Source organism: Dipteris shenzhenensis, chromosome 9, assembly GCF_047967505.1.
Source record: "Dipteris shenzhenensis isolate YYH24624 ecotype China chromosome 9, Dip_SZ_1.0, whole genome shotgun sequence".
NCBI lineage: Eukaryota > Viridiplantae > Streptophyta > Polypodiopsida > Gleicheniales > Dipteridaceae > Dipteris > Dipteris shenzhenensis.
The window spans coordinates 18,802,208-18,829,493 of NC_141604.1; the positions used below are offsets into that span (position 1 = coordinate 18,802,208).

The window sequence follows — 27,286 nt, forward strand, 5'->3', positions numbered from 1 at the left end:
CAGCTCAGCAGGTTCATGCACATGCCCAGTTCAGAGCATTGGCAGGCAGTGAAGAGAGTCTTCAGATATCTCAGAGACACTCAAGATTTAGCCCTCTTCTATGGTGATCAGGGTTCACTTACCATGCATGCTTACACGGATAGTGGCTGGGCAGGTTGTTCCAACACCAGAGTGTCACATACCAGCAATTGTTTTTTGCTTGGCAGTTCATGTATCTCTTGGCTCAGCAAGAAGCAACCAACAGTTGCCACATCTAGCTGTGAGGCTGAGTACAAGGAAGCCTTCATTGCTACAGTAGAGAGTGTCTGGCTTCGTCGATAGTTACTTACAGATCTTGGTATTCGCCAGACATCCTCCACTATGGTCTACACTGACAGCCAGAGTGCTTTGGCCATTGCGCGTAACCCAGTGTTCCATGTGCGTACCAAGCACATTGAAGTTCACTATCATTATGTTCGAGAGCGGTTGTCAGCAGGAGACATAGAGTTGTCCTACCTTACACAGAGGACAACATAGCAGATATGTTTACAAAGGCACTTCCTCGTCCCAAGTTCGAAGTCTTCCGACAAGCTTTACACTTGGTTCCCTTTGTTACATGATCTGACATACCTTGTACATTCATAGGTGGCTATATTGTTTTGGATGAACATGTGCCACCATGACCAAAAAATACCAAGTATTCTGAGACGTTTCCAGAATACTTCAGCCCATAACATGGAGGGGGGTTTGTAGGCCATCTTCTCCCAGTTCTAGTAATGCCCTATGGGCCCTGGTATGTGCCTTGTAGGCATAGTAATAGGCACTCTAGTATTTTAGTGCCTTTTATGCCACATAGGACATTTAGTCCTATGTGACACCTAGGACACTTAGTCCTAGGGTCTACCTTCAAGTACATTGTACTTTCTTTTCTCTAAATTAGTTGACGTGACGGCTTATCTCCATCGACTCCTATACTTGCTCTTTTTGCTCATCGCTCCTACAGACACTTCCTCTAGGCCAATCCCCGCAGCCAGTAAGGAATTCTAGGAAGTAGATACTTCCTCTAGGCCAATCCCTCACAGCCAAAATATCCACGGATGTAGCCATGGATTCAAATGCACATGAAATTCACGTCCCCCTCACATAGACCTTAGACCCCTTCAAGGTTGCCCTCATGCTCATGAGGGTGGATCCATCCAAAGCAGTTCTGAACTTCATTACTAGTGGCCTAACTGGTGCATCTGCCTTTCCCTCTCTCCAGGCTGTCTCACAAGTGAGATTGACCCCCATTTTAGTAAACAAGATCTTGGCATTTGCCATTGGGATGTCTCCCATTGGGAGGCCCCTTACCAAGACGTTTAGTGCCATGCTGGTCCTTCTCTTTTCCTCCTCAAGTGCTTCATAGATAAATTCTTTCTTTGTGGCTGTTGTGCCCTTTTTAACCACATCTTTCCATTCCAACATCTTAGCTTCCCCTTTGCTGATTTGTTGTTTGAGCTCAACAGGTGTGCCTTGCATTGTTTCCTGCATGGCTGCAACATCCTTCCTCAGAGTGGCATTCTTTGTTTTCAGCCCTTCCATTGCTTTACATTTTCCTTCCAGGGTCACCTTCATGTCTTTTCAGTTGCTGCAATTCAATCTCCAAAGCAAGAATCCTATCTTGCTTGGTTTTTTCACATATCCATTCAGCCTTTCTTTCTCTCATTCCTCTTTTTTTGCCTTTTCCTTTCTCCATTCCTCTTGCATTTTCCCTCCATGTTTTTCACCTCAGCTAGTGTTTTATCTACATGCACCTTCTCCACGAGGAGGGCTACATTTGTAGATTCCAAGTTGTCAATTTCTTCGATCAATGCAAGGCATATCTTTTGGAAGCTGGTGAGGACACTAGAGGTAGTATTTAAAGTTGTTCCTGCTGTGTAAGCCGTCATGGCATTTTCAAGTAGTTGTTTCCCCCGACCATGGCATAGAGGGAGCATGGCGTGTTGGGAGAGACCCCAACCGAGAGCAGCCCCTAGTCATTTGCTTCAGAGATTCACATGCTCGACTAGCGACACTCCGACGCCGAGCCTCTCTACGAGAGCATCCCACCCTGTCCATGGACAAGGATTTGACACCACTACAGATTGAGAAGCAACGAGTTCTTCTGCAGCAGCAAGATGTTGCCCGCAAGGAGGGGAAATGGGCCATGGTCCGAGATGGTAGGTTGTTCACCGGCACCCGTCAGGCTCCCACCCGTACCCCCTAGGGAGACGGGGCCTATGAGACTCAGGTTTCCGAGACCCTAGACTACACCATTTGGAGCTGTAATGGTACCTTATGGTCAGACCCAAGGAACTTCTCAGAGTTTTATACAGGACGAGACACAGTCTTTTACACAGAGACACACCAGAGCCCAGAGCGTCCACTACCGATAGTTCTACCAGACTTGACCTTGCATCCTCTGTAGTGGTTGTGAACCAGGTATTATTGACTACTGCCTGGTTCGTTTGCTCATGTTGGTGCAGGTCTAGAGGTTGTATCTCTCAGCTCATGAGACCTATCAGGAACTCCCTATGGAGCGGGTTAGATGGTACCTTAAATGTTGTAGCCACGGTGGCTTGGGAGACCCTCATTCTCCCCACAAGGGAAGAAGGTCTTAATATTATTGATCCAAACTTGAAATGTATGGCCTTGCTCTGCAATTGTGTAGTAAGAGGATTGATGCCTGGACGGGAGCCTTGGAAAGATTTTTTCTTACACAACACTCAGTCTTGTACACCATCTCATGGGTAAGATTGGATGGACAGCTCGAGATGGATCTTTACTTCAACCCATCTTAGATCTCCCTCTTCCCCTCTCATGGCTGCCATTCTAAAAGCTTGGGGCAGCTTCAAAGGCACTCTTCGAAAAGTTCCACCCTCCTCTCGCAAAGAAATAGACAGGCAAGTCATGTGGAATGACTCTATATTGGATGAGCATGGTAGATCACTAGGAGTGTCACATTGTATGCAATGGTCTAGATGGGAGAGGGGCCTTGCTTCCACAATAGGTGCCTTGAAGGCTTTTAGAAAGCTTTTAGAGGATCAGAGACACTTTTCAATTGGCCACCTCAAAGGGAGTTCGGTCAAGATGCAACAAATAGATGCAACCATACCAGCAACGTGGATAGATACATATGACATGCCGATCACAAAGTCCACTTGGTTGGGAGCTTTCTCGAGGGGTGGGTATTCCTTTACAGGTTATTGCCTTGCGGGACGCACTTGAGGAGACCCTTGTCTTTGATGTTCAGTCGAGAGACAGACTTCTTAGATCTTAAAATGATATTCTTTTGGAGGTTGCCTTCCAAGCTATTAGGATTGCAGGTTACATGGAGTGGGGCAAGGACTCACACTGGTATCTTGATCCTGACCCTGTTCTCCTAGCACTTCGGTCTTGGAGACTCTGGTTATATGGTGGTTCCCCGATTAGGTTCTTGTAGTGAGACCCAAGGGAGTGGGAATGGATTGATGAAGGGCACCGAGAGAAGAGCATCATCTTCTTTCATTACACAGTCAAAAATGCTAGGAGATTTCAGCTTAGCACTAGAGGTTGGAGGCCCTCCAGAGCTCCTCATTGGGATAGTTTTCAGATTTCTGCAAAGGTGCAGAAAAACTTTTGGAGGAGGCTCCGGAAATCCCTCAAGAATAAAAAGATCACTCTCTGGAGTCCAGACAGGCGAGGACGATCTGGAAGGGTATTGCTAGGATTTTTAGCATATTTCATAGAGCACCCTTCTTCATGACTTGGGGATCAGTGGCATGGTTACCTCTTACTGGCCCTCAGGTGTTTTTCGAGGGACATGACTCAGACTCAACCTTCATTATACAACGACACTCTGTGGAGTCTTGTTCTCTCTAGGATGTTCCCTTCACTCTTTTTAGACCTGCTCATGCCTCGATGGACACATCATGAGAGAGTCTAGCTAGCATTGCAGCTTGGCATATTTGGAGGGCCAGATGTACGGAGGCGATGGAGGGTTCCCAGGTTCACCCTCCCAGTCTATGGCCAATATATGGACTGATACTATATACACATTGGTGGCCATATGGGCGAGCATGTAGGGATCCTCCAGAGCAGCTACAGCCAGGAGAGATACTTTTTTCAAAGTTTGGAGAGGATCTCCTTTCTTCTCTGAGTCTCCTTCAGGGTTGAGGTGGCATTTTCAGCCTCCACCTTGGGATTTTGTTAGCTCTTTTTGAGCTGGGTATTTTTTCTCATGCTTGCTCTTGCGGTTTTTATTCATACTTAATGAAGTAATCTTTTTGAAAAAAAAATAACCAGAACCATATGGCTCTGATCAGAAGCAACTAAATCGTAGAGCTCCTAGTATGTATTCCAATAGCCAAGACTTTTTCATGCACCTGGTTGTGTCGAAATACCGTACTAAAAGCAGAGAATTAAAATACATATGCATCAAAAATCTCACAATATCCATCACAACCAGTTTCTCCACTAAGATTTTTGTGGTATACTCATCAGCTCATGGAGCCACTTGATGTGGACAAACAAGATGCCCCCAACCCATAGGGAGAGAGATACACAATCAAGCAAGGATCTTCAACGTGTCTCAATGGACCTTGCCAAGGCACATGGGACCCTCAATCATACTTGTTTTGCCGAAAGCTTTTCCAAGGATTTGGAGTCATGGTTTTCCCTTACAATTAAAGAGTATCATCTACTTTGGACATTATCTTCAAAGGTAGAAGGTAGCTAAAATAGCCCCTAGCAAGCTAAAGGGCAGTAATCCATAACTAACTTGGCATTCAAATTAATAACCACCACAAATGCATCACTTTCAGCCACTTCCTCTAGTTAGAACCACTGAGAAGCAAACTTTAAGAACACTAAAATGGAGGCTAGAATACCTGCTCAAAACACCATACACAAGACACGCAGATTGGCCCCAAATGCTTTGGCACCCCTTTCAATATTTATTTATTTCTTATGGCGATGGAAAATGCTTTTACAACAAGGGCTCACCCCTGCACTCTGCTTCACTGGCAATTCCACTATCCAAGCCAATTCCTAGTTTCAATAGGGCATCCAATCCCAAGCACCCACTAGCAGTCAACTACCAAGGCAAGGCTAAGGCATTTCCCAGTGTCTGTGACCAACTGAAAGCTGACAATGCAAGGCATCTAGCTTGCCAAGGAGTGTTTGGCAGTCCCACAAACCAATGTCCAGCCTCTCAAGGCGACAATGCAACAACACCGATCTCAAAATGCACAAGTGACCACAAAGCAGGAAGAAATTCACAACAATGACCCTCTGGCACCAATCTCGGCACACCCTCTGTGTCTGGGTCTCTGTCCATAGCCTGAATGGCCAAGAGGGAGCTCCGAACAACAAAAGAGCAACAACAAGCTTCAAAAATGACAAATGGAATCCAAATAAAGGTCAGAATGACTGTACCTGCTGTCCATGAAGAGGGGCGAGCTCTAGCCTCACACCTATCCTCTGTCCAAGACCCCAACAGTGCACAAAAGACCTTCAATCACAATGGAGTTGAAAAACAGCAGAAAATGGGCTCAAACCAGCTCCAGATGGCATCAAAACAGCTCTCATGTGTCCTATTCCAGGCTGGAACACCTCGGCAGCCAGGAGAGAGAAAAGAGCAGAAGTCGGTCCAGAAATGGTCACGAGCAGGAGAGGGGGATCCGTACACCAAGCAATGATCCTCGGTAAGCATGCAAACAGGCCATACAACCAGCAGATCAGCCTTGATTTGTGTGCAGCAGGGCCATACAGCCAAAGACCAGCCTTGGGATGTGTGCAGCAAGTCCATACAATCATAGAATAGCCTCGAATGGCATGCAGCAGCCTGCAGGTCCGTACGATCAGCCAAAGACCTCGGTGTGCGTGCAGGAAAAGCCAAACAGCCAGAAAACAGCCTCAGGATGCGTGCCAACCAGCCATACAGCCTCGAAATGCATTAAGGATAGCCATACCAATGTTACGGGGGAGACAAGAATCTGTACATCAAAGGAGCAGCCTTCCAAATGCAATCTAGTCCGTGAACTTCGCTTTGGTAGCTCAAATTGCTGAGCCCCGTTCCTTCCAAGAAGCGAAGGATATGCCAGAATGGCAGGAAGCCATGAAGGCTGAGATGGAAGCCATTTTGAAAAATGACACCTGGGATTTAGTGCCCAAACCAACCCGACAGAAGGTCATCGGGACTAAATGGGTGTACAAGCTTAAGTTCAAGTCAGATGGGAGCTTGGACAAATACAAAGCAAGATTGGCGGTGAAAGGCTATGCACAGTCTGAAGGACTTGACTTCGACGAGACCTTTGCCCCCACAACTAGGATGGTGACTATTCAGACAGTCATTGCCTTGGTTGCTCATCACAGTTGGCCTATTTTTCAGATGGACGTCAAGTCTGCATTTTTTAATGGTAACCTGGAGGAGGAGGTATATGTGGCACAACCACCAGGATTTCAGATTCCAGGATCCCCATCAAAAGTTTGCAAGCTGAAGAAGGCCTTATACGGGCTGAAACAGGCCCCCAGAGCTTGGTACCAACGGATAGATGTTTTCTTCCAGAGAGACATGGTACACACAAATTATAGTGGGGAGACCATAACAATAGTACTAGCACTGCAAAGAAAGGACTGCCACATGGCTCATTAAAGCCTCTAACCGACTCACTAAGGCCACAATTATGCCTTCCCTTGGGCCCAACTCTTTGAGCCCTCTTTTCCTTGCCTTGGCCTAACACTTGGGCCTAGTAGGTGCACTTAGAATTAGAACCCACCTTCACATCAAATTTTAGGGGCTTTTAGGAAGTTTGCAGTTCCTCTAGGCCAGTCCCACACGGCCAAAGTATCCACGGGTTTATTTGCACATAAAAATCATGTCCCTGTGATAGTAGCAAACTTCTTGTCCCTGTACATTCAAAGAGGAAGGACGACTCAGATTTTTGAAGTTACTTGCATGTATCATCCCAAAGAGTCTTTCCAATAGCTACATTTTGACACAACTGTGCCTTTCTTGTTTTTCTCTTATAAGGAGGAAAAATTTAACCAAAGCAAGCCAAAAGGCGCTGTAGTTTTCTTGCCTTAAAGATCTTTGGTATAAGGACATCAATACATTTCCAATTGAGACTATTTTCTATTTGCCAAGACACTGCTCAATTATAATGCATAGGTCCACTTCCACAAAAACTACACAAAAATCAGCCTTTTCTTATCCACATGAGAAATAACAATGTTTTAAAAGAAAAAAGAATGTAAGCAGTACCTCATATAATGCTTGAGCATGATACTTGCCTCCAAAAAGTCATAGCGGTTCACAAATACCTTAGTCTCTGAAGGAATAACAGGCAACTGCTTGGGAAGCTTTCCAACATTTGTAGAGTGGGAGAAAGCCCCCACCATATAAGGGCCATAAGTCATATCCCGGAAGGCATGTACCTGCAAATACATTATGAGTTACCAGCAGTGCAAACAAAAGCAATATTACAAAATTAGAAGCATCAAGAAGCATTGAAGAAGATAAAAACAACATATGCCTTTGATTCCTTACAACCTTCACCATTGAAGGCTTATTTTGAGACCCACACTGTCTCTCGTTAACAATTAGTCACAGCTTTTTATCCTGATTAGGGGATTCTGGGATCCTGATGGGTTTTTGGCCTCTGAATCTCAGATTCTCTATAGTCAACTTTCAGGATAAGTGCTAACGTAGGGATTCATTGGTGATTACTTAGTGATTTAGGGGGTTTTCAGAGATTTTGTGGGACCTTATTGGGGTTTTCAGAGATTTTGTGGGACCTTATTAAATGTATGACAAGGGGTTCGACTTCCTATCTACTCCACCTCCCCCTCATAGTGAGTCCACAAATCATCAAGTGGACCAATGGAAAGTTTTTGAAATAGTGGAACACTCTCTTCCAAAACAATTGATGGATTCTTCTTAGCTCTACGTGCAAGGTCCAACAGTAAACATTGCATCTAAAAATGTGCATAGAAGGACCTAGCTAGCAAGAATTACAACATGAAATATTGCACTTGCTAACCACCTATAATATAGAAGGCCCAAAGAAAAGGATGACTTTACATTCAAAACATAGCATTCATGCAACATGAAGCATGACATCTATCCAATGTAGCATAATAATATAGCATGCATGGAATTCTAGCTTACCTTAAGAGTTTTACCTTGGTCTTTTGAGTATCCATATGGTAGCTTATCATGCATGAAAACATGTCTGCCAACTTCCAAACCCTGAACAAATGCAAAGCACTCCATCCAAGAAACACATTGTCCTACTCCCTAATTATTAGGTCCCCCCTTCCAATTACATTCATTGTGCCCCCTCCTCCCCCCCCAAAAAAAAAGTAAAAAAACATCACCCTATCTCCTCTTCCCCTTCACTTTATATTATTCCTAACAGGGATTACAGTGGTTTTGGATACCTTGTTTCAATTGCTAGTTGTCAAACCTTATGAACTAGATGCAGACATAATAGCAATCAAGGTGGGCATCCTCCTGGTGTATGTTCACATGATAAATTTTAGGATGGCATGGTTAAGGATTAAGATTAATACGATAGAGTCCTCAGTTTAAATATTTAGGTTGTCGTCCTTCAAGAAGAACCACTCACCAACCGAATTTTAATCCCATTCAGAGTGCTGACATCTTTCTGGGGCATTGAATGCCAGAAAGTGTTTGAAGAGGCAAACAGCTCAACCAATTCACAGTGATACAAGCTACAGACAATAGCTTAACAAATACAATCAAACTTTCTCACGTTATGCAAGCATCTACATACCACCAAGGTATAATTGTTTCAGTGATAAGATTCTTTGAGGTTCATTATAATGTGAAAGAAGGAAAAGCATATGATTGCATGTATCAGAAGCCCATGAGGTTGAACCAGTTTCAGTAGCACAAACATGCAAGCATCTACAAAGCACACCTTACAATTTCTGCAAAATGTGAAACAGACCATTAGCATACCATTGCCAAGTCCTTTGCATGAATTTGTCGTCGTCCGAATTCATTATAGCTTTCATGATATCCACTAAAAGTGAACCAACTATTGAACTGCAAAAAACAATTTTATGTGAGCTCCAGCTATGCTCTGGCACTAGATGATGCAATACACTTCACACCCCTCTAATTTAACAAAAAAAACGAATATAGACTGATAATTGAAGCTGAACCATTAAAAGAGATCCTTTTATGAAGGCTTAATACCTTTCTCCCTACCTCATCAATAACAATAAGAACAGGCACCTCGTCCACAAGGGACAGTTCCTTCCGTAGTCGTACCGCAACACCAACTGCTGCATGGGAAGTCTCTATTCCAAGCTCAATAAGTTTTCTCAAAGTAAATCCCTCTGGCACAGGAACCTCTTGTGGACCTGTTAGAAAGCCTACACCAGGACCTTCACCCAAGGGTATTGGATCAAATATGCGACAAGGAATAACTTCCAAGATATCACTGTGATTCTTCAAAAGGTTCTGCAAAAAATATATGTATAGATAGTTATCATATTGTGAAAAACAGAGTGCTCTGTCCGTAAAAAACAAAATATCTATGCCTTGAAACAAAATGGTGAATAAAGAGTCTTTATTTAGGAGCATTGTCTTTATTAAAGACAAAGAAGTACCACGATCATCAAGTTTTAGGATGATAAGGACACTCCAATACATAAATTTTCCCCTTTCTAATGGAAAGATCTTAATTCTATGTTATTTAAAAGAAGCACTCATTAAGCATGTGTAGCTATTGAGTGAAACAAGATGCCAAGAAGTAGGGAAGGCCAAAAGTGGACTGCCCCCAATGGCGGCTGCCCCAGGTGTGTTAAACATCATAACCTTGGTTTTCCCAAGGTTGACCTTCAGATCATGTGTCTCATAGAAACTCTAAAGTGCATCCAAGTGTTGCTAGAGACCCTCGGCTAAAAGTCGAGCAAGCCCACCTGCCCCCGATCCTTTTCGGGCTTTACATTGATGAGATCACTTCCTTCATAGACCGCCTAGGAGGCGAAGAATTACCATTGGCCAATCTCATGATACAAATATTGCTATATGCTCATGACATAGTCCTCAATAGAGGGGTTTCAGAGACATTTGAAGGCCCTAGAGGTATTCTACAGAGAAAGAGACCTGACAGTCAACCTTGGGAAGACCAGGGTTATGGTCTTCAACATCTCACATGCAGTACTTCGTCAACTCAATTTCAGCTATCAAGACAAGCCAGTGGAGATAGTGCAGTCCTACACATATTTGGGGCAGTCTTCACAGGACCCATTTTCATTATGACAAATGCAGCTCATGCACGACTCACACGGGGCGCGGTGCTTTGGCACGATTAGAGAGATAGTGCTTCCAGGCACACTTTCAGGATCCACCAACGCAGTGTTGGCTCTTCGACACGCTAGAGCGACCGACTACCATGTATGCAGCACCCTTCTGGGGTTGTGAACCCAATACCAGAGTGGAGGAGATTGGAGCGACTACACGTGACTATAGGAACTAGGATAATTTGGAGCAAGCCCTTAGTCCCACATGAGATAGTACAGGTAGAGTTCACCACCATGACAACACTGCAGACTGATGCCATCTTCCAGACAGTGACATTTATTCATAGAGTCCGGGACTCACCCCACTGAAGACAACCGAGGCTGGCCCTGGAGTCATCCAAACGACTAGCCGAGAGCGAGGACACATGGCATGCCGTATATCCACATGGTTTCCCAGACACGGGATGCAGATGGATAGGCTCCCTCCCTTTCAATACATTATGGATGCACCCCCTAAGTCGATCCCACGAGATGAGATTAACTATATGATGCGGTTAGATCTCCTCCAACTCCACACGTCTCGAACTTGGGGGGAGATCAAGAGCTCCCCACCAAGACACAGTTCTACCGCGACAACTTCCGGAACATCTCGGAGGAGGGAATCATCGTCAAACCCCAGTATCTCGAGGACAGAGGAGCCTCACATGCAATGAGGATCGCTATCGAGATAGATACGGATTTCATCCCATGAGCTGAGGATTGAGACAGGGAGAGCAACACATATAACCAGAGAGCATCGGATCTGCATGCTATGCACATTGGGAGTGACTGAGGCAGAGGAGCACTTTCTCTGCGCCTACCTAGCCTACTACGAGATCCCAGGGCGATACCACTGTCTCTATCAAGATGGGAGTGACTTCGGCCCACTATCACGATTTATCCACTTCCATGACCAAGTCTGCATTGGGCTCTACTTGCTTGAGATGCGTCGACACAGGGAGACCCTGCTACGACAGATCAGAGAGCAACAGGAGGCGACCAGAACACAGGATACAGAGGCTGCCCAAACATAGCAGTGAGTCACAAATTTCTATGCATTTGAGTCAGCTTCAGGATACAGTGGGGTGGAGGAGGAGGAGCAAGTTGATATGTGGGCAGCCTGGATTACCGATAGAGGATTGCAAAGGCCACCCGCGACACAGAGAGCGACCAGAGCATACTCTATTGAGGTCCGACCTATCACATCTTTCCTCAGAGAAGACTCCCGAGACGAGGGGTCACTCTGAACATAGCACAATGCAAAGATCGAGGAGACCACACCCACCTCCACCACCACAACATGAGACAGCCCGCCAGACGCAAATCCGAGACATTTTCACTGCTCATAGACAAGCCACCACAGTGCCGGGTTTCGGATTCTGGGTTACAGCTCCGACTCTCAGCCTACCCCAGATAGCACATGATAGGTTTTATATATGTTTTTTACTTGATTTTGCTTGAGCTATTGAGCTCTTTATTTCAGCATACTACTCAGCAAAAGTCTTAGCGTGCCCTTTGCTCAAGCCCTTTGTGGCTTGTATGAGTTTCTTTCCCTTTTGGTGAACTTTGCACTTTGTCCCATAGGCCCGCGAGGCCTCCCGCGGACGTTAATATATCTTTCTTTCTCTCTCAATCCGTCATCCGTATCTCACAGCCCATCGTACGTACAGCTCTCACAGCCCATTGTCCGTACCTCACAGCCCATCATACGTACACAGCTCGTAACCCATCGTCCGTAAAGCTTCCATACAGTTCATCGTACATCCCCGTCAAACCTCTGTACAGCCCGTACATACCTTCTTCTCCATCCGTTAGTTAGTCCTTCGTACACCTAACAGGTTGCAGCAGCCAGTAGTTCTAGAAGGCCTCTAACGGGCTGAACCCCTAGCTAGCCCATCCGGGGGGTTAGTTAAGCCCCGAGTAGCAGCAAACATGGCCAGCAATGAATGGCTGAGCCTCTCCTCGAAATCCCCTCCCTCAACCAGCAATGCCTGTTATGCCACAGTTGCAGCGATGACACCCTCTCCGTATGCGCAGGCCCGATATGCCACAGCCAAGACACCCTCCCCGTATGCTCACACATACGTACGAGGAGGTCTGGATCGACCCATAATTGGGCACCATGAACAGATTTTTTAGCTACAGCAGCAGGTAACAGAGGTAAAGATGCAACTGGCAGATGCAACAGCTAGAATTCAGGTTCTTCAAGGACCTGGCAAGCAGGCAGTAATTAATGAGGCTGTAAAGTCTTGCAAGGCTTCCCGCCCTACCCCCCAGCTAGTCTCTACAGTCAAAGATCTAGTTCACACTGAAGTACAGACCGCTAAGAAGGAAGTGATTGTGGAGTTCGATACCAAAGTAAATAAAGCTGACATTCAAGAATAGATTAAAGAACACACAGCTAGACATGATAATGCCTTGAAGAAAAGAATAGGGGGACTTCCCGAAGGATGGTATAAAGAAGATGACTCTTTCGGTGACACTATACTATATAGCACATGTCAAGGCAGCCATGCCTAACATTGATTGGACGGTTGACAAGGGTGATGATGTCGAAGATGATGGCCATACATACTCAAATCTCACAATCTCAAGGTCATGCTATCATTACGCTCAACTCACGCGATCTACGTATCAAGCTTCTTCGGCAATCTTATAAATAGAAAGGGACTAAGATATGCATCGCTGAAGAACTTTACGAGCTCAACTGAAAAATAAGGCAACGGACTTAGCTAAGATCAAGGCCGCTAGGAAGGATGGAAAATGGGCAGTATATCGTGGAGGCATTAAGGGGTTTAAATCTACGCCAAAAGACTTTCAATCTTAAACTGATGTATGGTTGATTATGATTTCAACGTAGGTACTCTAAATTAATTGGAGCTTCTCTTTGCACTCTCTGGGAGCTACCACGTGGCCTCCCTAAGCAAATGTACTCGAGATGTTTTTCTGTCCCATAGACCTGTTGGTCTTCCGTGGACGTTAAATAGACTCTCACTCTCTCTCTCTCTCTCTCTCTCTCTCTCTCTCTCTCTCTCCTATAGGCCCGTGAGGCCTCTCGTGGACGTTAATCTCTCTCTCTCTCTCTCTCTCTCTCTCTCTCTCTCTCTCTCTCTCTCTCCCCATTTTCATGATCAAGTGTGCATTGGGCTCTATGTGATTGAGATGCAACGACACAGAGAGATACTACTACGACAAATCAGACAGCACAACAGACATTGACAGCATCACAGAATGCTGAGACAGACCCATCACAACGACATGTCACGTCTTCTAAGCATTCGAGTCCGCTCTTGGCCACACGAGTGGAGGACGAAGAGTTAGCAGGCATGCGGGCAGCATGGATCAGCAGAGAAAGAAATGTTCTAACGCCCGCGGGAGGCTTCGCGGGCCTATGGGACAAAGTACAAAGTACATCAAAAGGGGAAAACTCACACAACCTCAATGGGCTGGAGGAAAGGGTGCGCTAAGACCCTTGCTGAGTACTATGGTAATATAGAGAGCTCAGTAGCTCGAGCCAAATCAAGTACAAAACATATACTACCTGAAATAGGCTGAGAGCTGGGACTCGAAAACCAAAACGGTACTATGTTGCCTCGTTTGTGAGCTGTGAAAATGTCTCGGATCTGCATCTATCAAGCTGTCTCACACATTGTAGCAGAGGGAGGCGTGGTCTCCTCGATCTCTAAACCCGCTGGGCTGTTCAGAGTGACCCCTCGTCTTGAGCGGTCTCCTCTGAGGAAGTTGTGATAGGCCGGACCTCAATAGAGTGTGCTCTAGTCGCTCTCTGCGTCGCAGGTGGCCTCTACATCTCTTTCTCGAAAATCCAGACTACCCGCATATCAGCTAGCTCTTCCTCCTCCTCCACCCCGCTATGTCTTGGAGCTGACTCAAATGCATAAAAATCAGTAACACGTCACTGTACCTCGTCAGCATCTGTATCCTCCGGTTTGGTCGCCTCCTGTAGCTCTTTGATCTATCGTAGTAGAGTCTCCTAGTGTCGGGGCATCTCAAGAAGATAGAGCCCAATGTAGACCTAGTCATGGAAGTGGATCACTTTAATGTTGATGATGACCACTAAGCCGGAATACTCTACCTCTGCCTCTACCTTTGCCTATGCTTCTGCTTCTATCTGAAGCTGTGAATGCTTGATCATTGGAATGGCTTGCATCCCGAGTTCTTCACCAAGTAACACTGACTGAAGTTCTTCAAGTTTTGGAATTCTAGATTCATGGTCTCTCTTGCTGCGAGTTGATTGTTATAATCCTTGATCCTGAGTACGTGAGCATGACATGTTTCACTACTGTTGCGACCTCATGATAGTGGACCAAAGCCGCTCCCATCTTGGTAGAGGCAATGGTATCGTCCCCTAATGATAGTAGGCTGGGCAGGCATAGAGAAAATGCTCCTCTGTCTCAATCACTCCAGTGTGCATAGCATGCGAATCGCCTGCTCTCTAGGTTTGCGTGCTGCTCTCCATGTCTCAATCCTCAATTGATGAGATGAAATTTGCATCTGTCCAACGTCGATCCTCAATGCATGCAAGACTCCTCTATCCACGAGATACGGGGGTATGATGATGAACCCCTCCAACGATACTCTCCAGAAGCGATCGCAATAGAACTAGGTCTTGGTGGGACGCTTGTCACGGGGATGTGATGGCGACGTGATCAAACTAACCGCCACTGAATTTGGCCTAGGGGTGCCAGGCTAGGGGCATTAACCTATGATTAAATGTGCAACAAGCGCAATTCCTAGTGCTATTAGCTTGGTTCCATTCACTAGGGTCATGTTTTAAAAAGTGACCCGCTAGAGGTTCCATTCACTAGGGTCATGTCTTAAAGTGACCCCCTAGAGCCATTAAATTCCCACGTCCATTTTGCCATGTGTCATGTGTGTGTGTGTGCTTGGGCTGTATGCCCAACTTGTGGCACCTGTGTGTCTCATCTGGAAGCACCTAGAAGGTCCAGGAACCCTAGCCTACCCTATCCTACTGTTCTGGGTCTTCTTCCCTACCAAAGAGTTTTTGGAGGGCATGCACATTTGTGGAGCTCTCCCATTGCTCGCTGAAGGCGTTTTTGCTGAGTTCTCCGCGACAGATCTTCTCCTGCTGGTGTTTCCTGTTGTTGGCATGCTCCCTGGGCTTGGGTGACTCCATTCTGGGCCTTTTCTGATGCTTTTCTCGACATTCTTCGCGACATATTGCTTCTTTTTCATTGTTTAAGGCCATATTCTCAGTCGCCTATCTCTTGGCTCCTGTCTAGTGCTGTGCACTGAAATCCGAGGTTGCTATTGGCTGAAATCCTCAGTTTGGTGGGCGATTTCATGGCTGGTTGGTAGCTGATTGCTGGTTGACTCTTCTTGTGATTCTTTCTAGTGCTGGAAGGCAGTCAGGGACAGCCTCCTCCTACTAGAACCTATTAACTGCTGGTCAACCATCTTCTAGGGCTGTTTCGAGCTGAAAAAATACTCCATTTGCTGGCCGTACTCTTATCTTCTTCTCCTAGTGTGTGCATCTACTCCTCTTGCTGAGCTTTGGAAGGTTGCTTGCCCTGCCATTGGCCTGGAAGAGGATTGGGGCACTAGTTGTGTTACTCTCTTCCTAGGGGAGCAGTGGCAAGCCTTGGACTCAATGACGGCCTTGATTTGTGAGGATGCATTGCTTGGTATGATGTTGGATCATTTCATTTGTGATAAGCTTTGCTACTTAAGGGAACCAAGTGGATAGCACTGAGTATTGGTCACTTGCACAGCCACTAGTTGGCATTGTTCTGGGTTGCAACTGCAGGTGAGTTCAAGAAGGGAGTCCCTTGTAATTGAACTAACCAGTAAATAAAGAAATACCGCAAGGGTCCCAAGTGTTGGGGCCAACAGGTGTCACTGTGTATGCTTGCTGAGTAGGGGCATTCTAGCCTCCCTTGTTTTTGTGATTCAGTGATGCAATGCTATGGAATTGTATGCTTTCAGTATTGAATTTGGCAATGGCAATGGAAAATAATGGCTGTATTTTGATGTTGTGAGAAAGTTAAGTAAGATCTACTGCCCTTTGACAGTCAAAGGCAGGTTACAGTGGTTCCGTTGACGGGACCCTCATCAAAGCATCTAGAGGAGTCCTTGGGCAGCTTGGGCAGAGAGAGTATCTGCTCATTTTTCTTGGTACAGCCATCCATTGCCTTTAATATGGAGCATATAAGACAAGGTTATAATACAGACTCAGAGTCTCAGCCAGAGCAGCAGTCAAGGGGAGCACACCCTGGAATAAGAGTGCAAGATGCAGCCCTTGAAGGGCAGAATACTCAGGCTGATGTATTGGGGCAGCATGCTCCTTAGGGAAGCCAAGTACTACCACTTTTGGGGCAGCCGCTCCACAAGTACATAACCCTGCTAGTACAGTTGCATTAGGTGCAAACCCAAGCATACAGCCAGATGCTATGGCTCTGATGCAAACTCAGATGGCTTCTGTGTTACAAGTTTTAACTCAGCTCACTCAAAGCTTTGCTGAGATTATGCATAATCCTGCTCTATTGCCGAGGGTAGTGGCACAGCCCATACAGGATCCACATATGCATGTGGGACAGCCACTACCAAAGCCACAGACACCTGTGGTACAGCCGCTTGCAATGCCACAAAGGCAAGGACCAAGTGGGAATGAGCATGGCAGCAACGCTCAAAATATGCAGCAACGGCAGCAAGCCCAACCACAGCAAGTGGTTCAGCCATCCCACTTTGGTGGAGGATCTATATTCCAGGCCATGACCACACAGCCAGCCCCAAATCCTATGTATGCTAATGTGGGGATACAGCCTCGAATGCAGGGAAGCAGTCCCATGGTGTCTCACAATCAAGCAGTACCACCTGTGCCAACAAATCTTGCTGTGGGGAGTGTTATACAAGCTCCAGAAGGACCCCAAGAACAGCAACCTCCTTATTTGCAGCCATCTGCTTATGATCATCTGGAACCCAGGCTTAAGATGAAGGATTACAAGGAGGGAGGGGCAGCAATAAAATTTGAGACCTTCAATGGACATGCAGATAGGATGAAGGCTCTCACCTTTTTGCAGCAGTTCAACTTGGCATATGCTGGAGGCTATTTCATAGAGTCCTCAAAAATCAGGAAGGCAGCCACATTCCTCAAAGGTAATGCGATGCAGTGGTGGTCTAACCTTCTTCTTTAGAGGCAAACACCTACTACATGGGTTGACTTCAAGCAGGTATTCTCAGCCACATGGCTTACCACTACATTTGAAGTGGATGTCATGACCCAGTGGCATAATTTGAATGTCAAGGAATGCAAGAACTTGGAAGACTACAATAAGAAGGGTGCTCCATACATGGCAGTCGGTCGCACTAGCGTAAAGCCAACACTTCGTCGGTGGATCTTGGAAGTGTGCCTAGAAGCACTGTCTCTCCAGCCAGGCCAGATCACTCCGTCTCCATATGAGTCTTGCTTGGGCTGCATGGGTCATCGTGAAAAGGGCTTCTGTGAAGACTGCTCCCAAATATTAGTAGCACTATACTATCTCCACTGGCTCGCCACGATAAGTGAAGCTGGGTCGACAAAGCACTACGTGTGAGCTGTTGAAGACCATAACCTTGGTCCTCCCAAGGTTGATTGTCAGATCTCTATCTCTGTAAAACACCTTTCGGACCTCCAGGTGTCTTTGCAGCCCCTCCGTTGAAGATGATATAAGAATTATGTCATCAGCATATAGCAATATCTGAATCATGAGGTCAGCCAATAAGGATCCCTTGCCCCCTAGACGGTCTATGAAGGATGTGATCTCATCGATGTAAAGTCCAAAGAGAGTCGGTGATAGGGGACAACCATGCTTCATCTCGATCGTGCTCTCAACCCTACCTGATAGACCACCTGGAGCCCAAACTCTACCTCTGATTGACTCATATAAGCTCGCTACACCCCAAATCAGCATCTCTGGAATCTGAATCTCCTATAGTCTCATGATCATGCGGGATCGTGAGACAGAGTCGAAGGCTTTCCGAAATTTTACCAAGCAGGTGTAGACTTTTTGGTCTCTCGAGACCTCGCCTCCTCAATGATAGCCCTCAGAGTGAAGATGTGATCTAGAGTAAGGCTGCCTCCGGAATCCTTCCTGTCCTAGTGCCCGCTGTCCCCGATCCTCTGTATAACTACTGATCTTCCTCTCTAATACTGACCCATAAATCTTGACCAAAGTATGGCCAATCATGAGGGTTAGATAATTCCCAGTATCCATAGGATCCCCAACTTTGTGTATTGGCACAATGGTGGTGGTGCTCCAAGCAGGTGGGAAGCCGTGGCATACTACCTAGTTGAAAATATGTGCTCGGACCGGAGCTAAGACCTCCTGCTCAATCCGTAGGCCCTCATGATCATGTGCTCTCCGGTTGTGTCGCAGACGCTGCCGTACATTCAATGTGGTGAACAAGTGGCAAGTAGTGGGCCTGGGCATAGAGGACATACCCGATGGCGCCTACATAGAGACATCACAGAGAGAGCGTGCATAAGGCTGCCACACTTCTGGATTAGTGATGGGAATAGGTGGCTTCCCCTCTAGTAGAAGCCCCCATCCAATGGTCGGATCCCCTCCTCCAAACGATCTAATAATCTCATCCATCCTGTGTGTGAGGAAGGGCCGTCTCTTATGGCATGTCAATCGTTGGAATACCAAATGTGCCTTAGATGGTGTCAACTGGCCCAAGGATTGCTACCATGTGAGGTGGGTTCTTGCCTCTCTGCACTCGTCGTCGAACCAAGGGTTTTCAGGCATCGTTCCATCACAAAGCCGTGTAAATCGGGCCGCGGGAAAGGATCTCATAGCAATGTCTTGTACCACTGAGACAAGGGTGTCCAAGGCACAGACGAGGTCTATGATGTCTCCAAGGAGGGTCGGAAGCTCCCTGGCTAAGTGGCTCACATACACAGGGTCAAGGGCACAGTCAAAGTGGATCCGGACATGGGCGGGGGGCTCTCCCTGTGGCTGGCACAATAGCAAAGATACGGAAGGCCAGGTATGAGTGGTCAGCCCTGAGTGGGGGGAAGGGGGGGTGTGTGTGTGTGTGTGTAGGGGGGGGGGGGTTACAACAAAGTCGTGTATCCACGAGACAAAGGCTAGCGGGCCTAGTAGGTACTCGACTGTACTTGTCCCACTACCATGTGTGAGACAAGTGAGTCCTCTAGATGATGCCCATCTGTAGTAATCAAGTCATAGACTATCCCCAGCTCAAGTAGATGCCGCATGTATCCTGTCACATGTGGGACATCTGCGGAGTGCCTCAGTATCCTGAGCTCAACTGCATCTAGCTCCGGGACTATGTGGGGATCTCTCTCATATGTGAAGTCTACCAAGCCCACTTGCACGTCCCCTGTCCGTGCATTGAAATTCCCCAAAAGGAGGGTCGGTGTCTCCCTGTCTAGAGAAGGCCGTGATTGCATCATGGATCATCTCATATGGGCTATGTCCCTCTTTAGTGACCTCACGTTGATAGGATGACGTGTCCAAAGGGAAGTAGCACACTGCAATAAAGATCACTCAAGCATCCGGCAGCTGAACTCGTATCCACATGTGTCGCATATGCTCCTCTCTCCATACCAAGAGATGAGTGGTCTCAGATGTGATTTAGAGAGGACAACTAATCCCCCAAAGCCACGTACTCCGCTATCTCTCATCAATTCCCTCCTATGAGCTGACTCCCATGTGTATCCTATCACTGTGGACAGCCCTCTCTCAAGGCTCCCATGTGTCTCGGTGTAGAAGATCATATCCCTGTCATTATATGTCTCCAAGAACCCTCCCGGATCAGACCATAGCGTGCCATTACAATTCCACACAGCTATGTTCAATCCAATGTGTGTACTCGTCCCATCAGAATTCCCCGTCTTCCTATCTTCTCCTTGTCTCCTCTCTCTCGAATGATCACCTTACCATTCCTATATGCAACCTCCCTGCTTCTCTTGTTGGTATTAATTCCCTCCCTCTCGTGCTCTTGTTGTAAGAGAGTGAGGTCATCATCCAAGTAAATTCTGGTTCCTTTCATAGTTGCCCTCATGCTCATGAAGGTCTTCCTGCCCATAGATGTCCGGAACTTCATCACTAGTGGCCTTGTAGGAATCTCAGGCTTGCCCACTTTCCAAGCTGTCTCGCATGTAAGGTTCACGCTCATTTTGGTAAACAAGACCTGTGCGTCCACCATAGGGGTGTCTCCCACTATGAGATCTCGAACCACAACATTAAGCGCTTTGCTGCTGCTCCTTTTATCTTCCTCCAAAGCTTCTGAAATGACCTCTTTCTTGGGGCAGCTGTGCCTTACTTGACCCACATCTTTCCATGCAAGGATTTCAGCTTCTGCTTTTGCGATCCTTTGTGTGAATTCAGCATGTTTACCTTGCATGGTGGCCTGCAAGGATGCCAAATCTTTTCTGAGTTTTTCGTTCTCAGATTTCAGCTCTTCCATTATTTCTTTGCTCCTTCCGGAGCCCTGTGCATCTCTTAGCTGCTGTAGTTCAGTTCCCATGGCTTGAGGCTGCTTTTTCTTGATTCCCGTGTTGGTCTTTCCTTCTCCAACTCCTCTTTCTTGCTTTTTTCCTTCTGCCATTCATCTTGCAGGCACCCACTTTGTTTCTTGAACTCAGCCAATGCTTTTTCTACATGTGCTTTTTCCATCAACAATCCTACATTGGTGGCTTCCAAACCCTCCAACTTCTCGACCAACTACAAGGCAAATCTTGTGGAAGTTAGAGATCACCTCTGACGTCCCACTCATGGACACTCCTCCGGATGTGTAGGCATTTATAGCAGCTTCCAAAGCTTGCTCTCCCCATGTGTCTTCCGTGCAACCTCATGTAGGCATTTTGGCTTATATTTCTGCAATTCTCTGTTGCTTTTGAGTGTAGAAAAATATTCTCCCCTATCCTCTTACACGCCTGGCATATTGTAGTATCTGCTGTCCTTTAATTTCCTCTACTTTTGGGGTTTTCCACCTTGGTTTCACCTCACATTTCTGTGTGATTGCTTGCAGTCAGGTCCTGGGTACCAAGGGGTCTCCAGAGAGAGGTATTGCTGAGTGGAATCCCCTGTGAGTACCTCTTGCCTGTGATTTCTGGATTTTCTTGATTTGTTGCTGAGCTTTTCTGATTGGCTGTGTAGGAGCAGGGCGGGTTGGAGGCAGCTGAGAGATGGTGGCTAGTTTGGCCCCCTTGGTCTTCGATGAGGTAGGAGGGGGATTGAGAACCCCTATCTCTATTTTGGGGGTCACACAGACCCACGGTGGGTTTGGGATGGAGCACGGGGGCTGACAGCAGCCCCGCGGTGTGCAAAAGGGGGACAGGGGGCCTGCAGGGTTGCCCGCTCGCCACAGGGGCTTGATGTAGCAGGCCACGGGGGCTGTGGCAACGATTTTTTGGTGGCGCAGCAGCAGTCCAGCTTCAGGGAGGGGGGGGTCTCGGTGGCGCAGCAAATGGTAGCTCCCGCCACGGACAGCAGCGCAGGAGGGAGGAGGCTGGCACGGAGGGGAGAGGAGGGGCTGGCCGGGAGGGCTGCCGAGCGAGAGACGCAGAGTCCATGGACAACATGGAGAGCGAAAAGCATGTGTGACTGAGGTCCAACCCATCTCCACTCTCCACGAGACCGCCTGAGACAAGACTTAATATAGCTCTTTGAATATGGAGGTCAAGGAGACCATGCCCTCCACCATCGTGGGAGGAAACTAAATAGAAGCAGATCCGGGATATCTATGCAGCCCACAAAAGAGCCACCACGGAGCCGGGGTTTTGGTTACTGAGTCCCAACCTTCTGAGTCTTTTCGCTCATGGTTTCTGTTCTGAGATTTCAAGCTACATTGTTTAGTTTAGCATAGCACTCAGCAAGGGCCCTAGCGTTCCCTTTTCTTCAGCCTCAGCAATGGCTTGCATGAGTTTCTTTCCACTGGTGACTGGCTGTACTTTGTCCAATACGGCCGTGAGGGTCTTGGATGTTAATACACACACTCTCTCCTTTTGGTGTACTTTCTTTGTCCCATAGGCCCACGAGGCCTCCCGCGGACGTGAATACATCTCTCTCTCTCTCTCTCTAGGAGGCACCTGAGCATCAAGGCTACTACACCATACTCTTTGTTACTCCTAGAGACAGGATGTATACCCATAGAGCTACATGCTCTGAAGAGAGTACTCAGATACATCACAAAGGTCAAGTGCATGGATAATGAAAGGCTACCAAAGAGAGCATGGAATGAAAGTCAGAAGCTTCAAAAGACAAACAAGGGCAAGATTTTGACATCCGGATGGGCACAGGACCTAAAAAAATGGTTCAAGAAGTGGGAAGTAGAAGAGTATTTAAACTACTCTTCAGAGGAGATTGATGAAGAGGCTTTTCATTATGACCTGCTGAATGCACTACACAGGAAATGGCAAACAGCAGAAAACAAAGATAAATTTGAGTACTATCGCACATATATCAACCCCGAATATTGGTCAATTTATACAGGAAGGGAGACAACAACGCAGAAGTACATATGTACACCTATAGCAATGCATAAACGGAGGGCTTTAGCCTCACTTCGCACCCGATCACACCAGCTGCAAATAGAAACAGGGGGATGGAAAAAGATGCCAAGGGAGAGTAGAATATGCCAACTATGTGATCAAGGTATGGTTGAAACAGAAGAACACATGGTAATGATATGCCCTCACTATGCACACATTAGGGAAGAGTTCAATCACCTCCTTGAGGGACATAACAAACTGGCTGATTTGCTGCATAAAGGGTCACCTTCAGCTTTAGGAACATTTGTGTATAAGCTCTTCAAGCATAGGAATCCACCTGAATCCTAGAAGGTGGTTTCTCTTTCCACCCTCCCATCTTCGGGAGGAGCTTTCATGTACTTGTGATATTGTATTGCTCAGGTCCCATAGGCCGGTTTTGGTCTTCAGAGGACGATAATATATTCTTCTTCTTCTTCTTCTTCTCTCTCTGTGCGTGCGTGTGTGCATGCAGGCATGGGCAAGCAAGCGGGACGTGTGTGCGTGCGTGTGTGTGAGTGAGAGAGAGAGAGAGAGAGAGAGAGAGAGAGAGAAATATATATATATATATATATAGAGAGAGAGAGAGAGAGAGTTCCAACCCCTATCCAAGAGGCTGCGTCAATCCCAAGCTCCCAAGCACCCGTGGCGTCGGCAAGAAACACACAATCTTGCGCATTCAACAGCAGCAATTACCGGGTCAACCATGCCACCAGTAGCCCTCTGCTTCTTGACATTAAGCCCACGCCTCATCTCAGTTCATCCTTAGTTCATATCAGTTCGCTAGTCACTTAGCCCAGGGTCTATCGAGCCTTAGCTCACAATAGCAGGTCTATACCTTTAACCCCCACACCGGGGTGGGCCCTAGCCCGGCCCTGAGGGTTAGTCTCAGCTAGGGGGGTTCTCCAGATTTGGCCAACACAGAGTAGCCTAGCATCTCTTTGAAATCTCCCTATACCCCAACGAGTCCAATCCACAAGACTCGATACACTATAGTTGCAGCTAGGATACCATCTGCACATGCACATATCTTTTATCAAGGAGGTATGAGGACACCTATCCTTGGTCAACATTTCCTACAACAAGAGGTGAGAGAGCTGAAGATACAATTGGCAGCTATGACAACTAAACTTCAGTTCCTTGAAGGACCTGGAAAGCAGACAATAATAGATGAAATAATCAAAACTTGCAATGCTTCCCCCCCTGCTCCTCAGCTAGTCTATACAAGTTTAAAGATCTCGTTCACACAGAGGTACAAACAATTAAGAAAGAAGTTAATGTAGAGGTGGATACCAAGGCAAACAAAAACAATATCCAAGAAGAGATCAAGCAACACGAAGCCAAACGTGATGACGCATTGAATATTAGAGTAGGAGGACTCCCTGAAGGCTGGTACAAAGAGGACTCCTTCAGTAAAACTTTAGCACATGTCCAACCATCCATGCCTAGCATTGAATGGAAGGTTGATGATGAGGCTGATGACAATGATGATGGAGCAACTAATATCCGACACTCGAGAGGACATGCTATCATTATGCTCAAATCATGAAATTTACGGATCAAGCTTCTTCGCCTATCATACCAACCGAAGACGACTAAGGTGTGGATAGTCAAGAAGCCAGCACGAGCTCAATGGAAGAATACAGCAACAGAGTTAGCTAAGGTCAAGGCTGCTAGAAAGGATGGAAAATGGGTAAAATACCATGAAGGCATAGAAATAATCAAAGAATTTAAATTAAAACCAAAAGACTCTCGATCTTAAACTGATCTATGGCCGATTATGTTTTTTTTATGATTATTATGTAGGTACTCTAAAAAATTCTGGAGTTGCTTTTACACTCCCTGCGAGCTGCCTGCGAGCTGCCATGTGCCCTCCCTAAGCAAATGTACTAGATGGGTTTTTCTATCCCAAGACATGTTGGTCTCTTGTGGACATTAAGAGACTTTCTTTCTTTCTCTGTGTGTGTGTGTGTCTGTGTGTCTGTGTGTCTGTGTGTGTGTGTGTGAGTCACAGATTTGGGAAACATTTTTGGTTATTTGGCAGATTTATGAGGTCTTTGTCTTAATACTCACTATTTCTCTCATGGGTGAGATATTGGGCTCTTTGGACAATCTGGAGTGAGCATAATTTGGCATACTTGGGTCGGCAGATTCACAAGTCATATGAATCTTTCCGAGCCTCATTGCGGCAATCCTTATATGATGCATGCCATGAGGGTGATATACATGCTTCTTGCATAGAGCTTTTCTTTTTATGTTTCTGATCTTTGGGATACTCTCCATTTTGGAGACTTTCCATCTTGTAAATTTATGAGAATATAAATACACTGTACTGGATTTTACTAAAAAAAAAGTATGTGTGTGTGTGTGAAAGAAAGAAAGAAATAAATTTTATTAGAGTCTTCGGAAGACCGATGGGTCTATGAGACTGAAAGAAAACCTGATACAAATCACAGTAAGGGTGGAGCTTCTGAAATGAGCATCATCACCCGTGCTGAATCCTAAGTCTGATCATACATAATCAAATACATCTGGATGTAACAATGAAAAGAAAAAGGACTGGAGCGGAGCGAAATCCTCCGTATGTCATGTCGCCCTAGCTGGTGCATAGCCGATGATGGGACATTGGCACCCGTCAAGGGGTGCCGTGCGTCTCGATCTCCTAGACGAGGCTCGACACAAGACCAGAGCCACCATGACTCCCGTGGGACGTATCTCGAGTCTAAACAATGATGAGAGGTCCCCCAGAATGATCTGTGTCCCCTCGATGTCTCGTGTGTCGTGCTGCGATCGTCGGGTCGAGGTCTCGATCACATCTGCGGCTAGAGACTAGACAATCAATGTCACTCGATGGGAAGAACTCTGTGATCCTGCTCTGAGAGGTGTCTGATGATGTGGCGAAGCCCCGTCGCCTAAGTACTCTCTGTGTCGGACCCCCTCGTGAATGAAGGCCGCGAGGCATCTATGATCTGGATAGGCGAGGAATCTGGAAAGGAGCCCGGAGCCGTCTCTGAAGAGGCAGTGGTAGCAACCTCGGATCTCGTAGTACACTGGGCACCTAAAAATAAAATGCTCCTTCGACTCAACCTCCTGACAGTCGCACAATATGCATAAGCGATGCTCCCTAGCAATCCCCTATGCTCTGCCGCTCTCTATGTGGAGGCGGTCTGATGATACCTGAAACTGTCCGATGGAGATCTGTAGTGAGTGAGGCATATGAAGCTCAGTGCTCGAAGCTGTGTGATGTCGTGTCTGAGTCCTTGGATAAGGGTGCCCTTCTCGTGTATAATGCGAGCCTTCTCCTGGGTGTATCGCGCCTGCTCCTGGGTGTAATGTATCAGCTCTGCCTGACGGCCCCTGATGCTGTGTATCTGAGCCAATAAGGAGTCCCAAGCATCTGGTGGGGGCCTAAGATGTCCTGGTTCAAGTGGGAACTCGATCTCGAGAGGGGTTGGAATGAAGGTGAGCTGCTGAGGTTGTACTGAGGGTGGGAACAGCACAATCTGGGTGGGGGAGTGGTATGTAGGAGTAGTGAGGCCGGATGAGGTGATGAAGGGTGGCTGACTGAGAGGTAGAGGTGATATGAGGGGAAAGTACTGTGGAGCTGTGGCCGGTGGGACCAGTGGTGAGGCTACTAGAGAGGAGACCTGTGATGATGATGCAGGAGAGGGGGAGGAGAGAGGTGGCTTAGATCATGAGGTGGATGATGGTGGTGAAATAGTGGTGGTAACCATAGAGGTCGAGGATGTGGTGAGCGGCATGGGCTTTGGGTGTGTCCCTTTCTTCTGGGCCGCGGTGCTATCCGCGGTGCTGTCCACTGTCAAACCGCTCCGGTTGCTGCGTTTGTTGAAGTCCTCCAGACTGAGTTGCTTTTGTGTTTTCCCCTTGTCACCGTTCCCCTTCCCCATCTCCATGCGTATGTAAATTTGGACCGAAGGGTCTCCCACCTAGTCTCTTGTCCTCATCCCCATGTTCCCTTCATTATGGGGGAGGCAGCAGTGGGCAAAGAAGGGTCTATGGGAGAAAGAAAGAAAGAAAGAAAGTGTATTATTGTCCACTAAAGGCCAAAATGGGCCCATGGGACATCAAGAACTCTGCATACAAGATAGCACAAAATCAACGTGCCACAAAGAAGAGGCATCGTCGAATATCATCTAAGTGCTACGCAATACAATGCAAGTGAAAGTACATAATGTCAAATCTGAGCCTAAATACAAAGTAAACTAGATGCAAGGAAACCGCCCCTGGGTGCAAAATGGGGCGATGAGTACAATATGCCAATGCAAAGATACAAGTCCAGGTGTCACGGAGTCTAAGAACCAAAATAATACTGGAAATCCTGTCCATCGACTCTGCCTCCTGCTATGAGAGTACAAATCTGAGCAAAGGTGAGGTGAGCGGCTGGTGGGGCGAGATCTCCATGAGTAAGTCTCCTCCGAAAAGCTGCCATCATCCTGGATCGTCTGGAGATGAAGCGACGAG

General features: G+C 46.8%; 1 protein-coding gene across 1 annotated transcript in view; it reads right to left on the reverse strand.

Moving 5' to 3' along the window:
- The window catches only part of LOC147898319 (mitochondrial 28S ribosomal protein S29-like protein), a 98,223-nt gene that overhangs the window by 24,624 nt on the left and 46,313 nt on the right, over positions 1-27,286 (reverse strand). The window contains exons 4-6 of the mRNA XM_087379628.1: positions 9,215-9,469; positions 8,963-9,049; positions 7,241-7,413 (exon numbers count right to left, since the gene is read on the reverse strand). Of these exons, the coding sequence (XP_087235754.1) occupies positions 7,241-7,413; positions 8,963-9,049; positions 9,215-9,469 (515 nt within the window). The remainder of the gene's footprint in view (positions 1-7,240; positions 7,414-8,962; positions 9,050-9,214; positions 9,470-27,286) is intronic.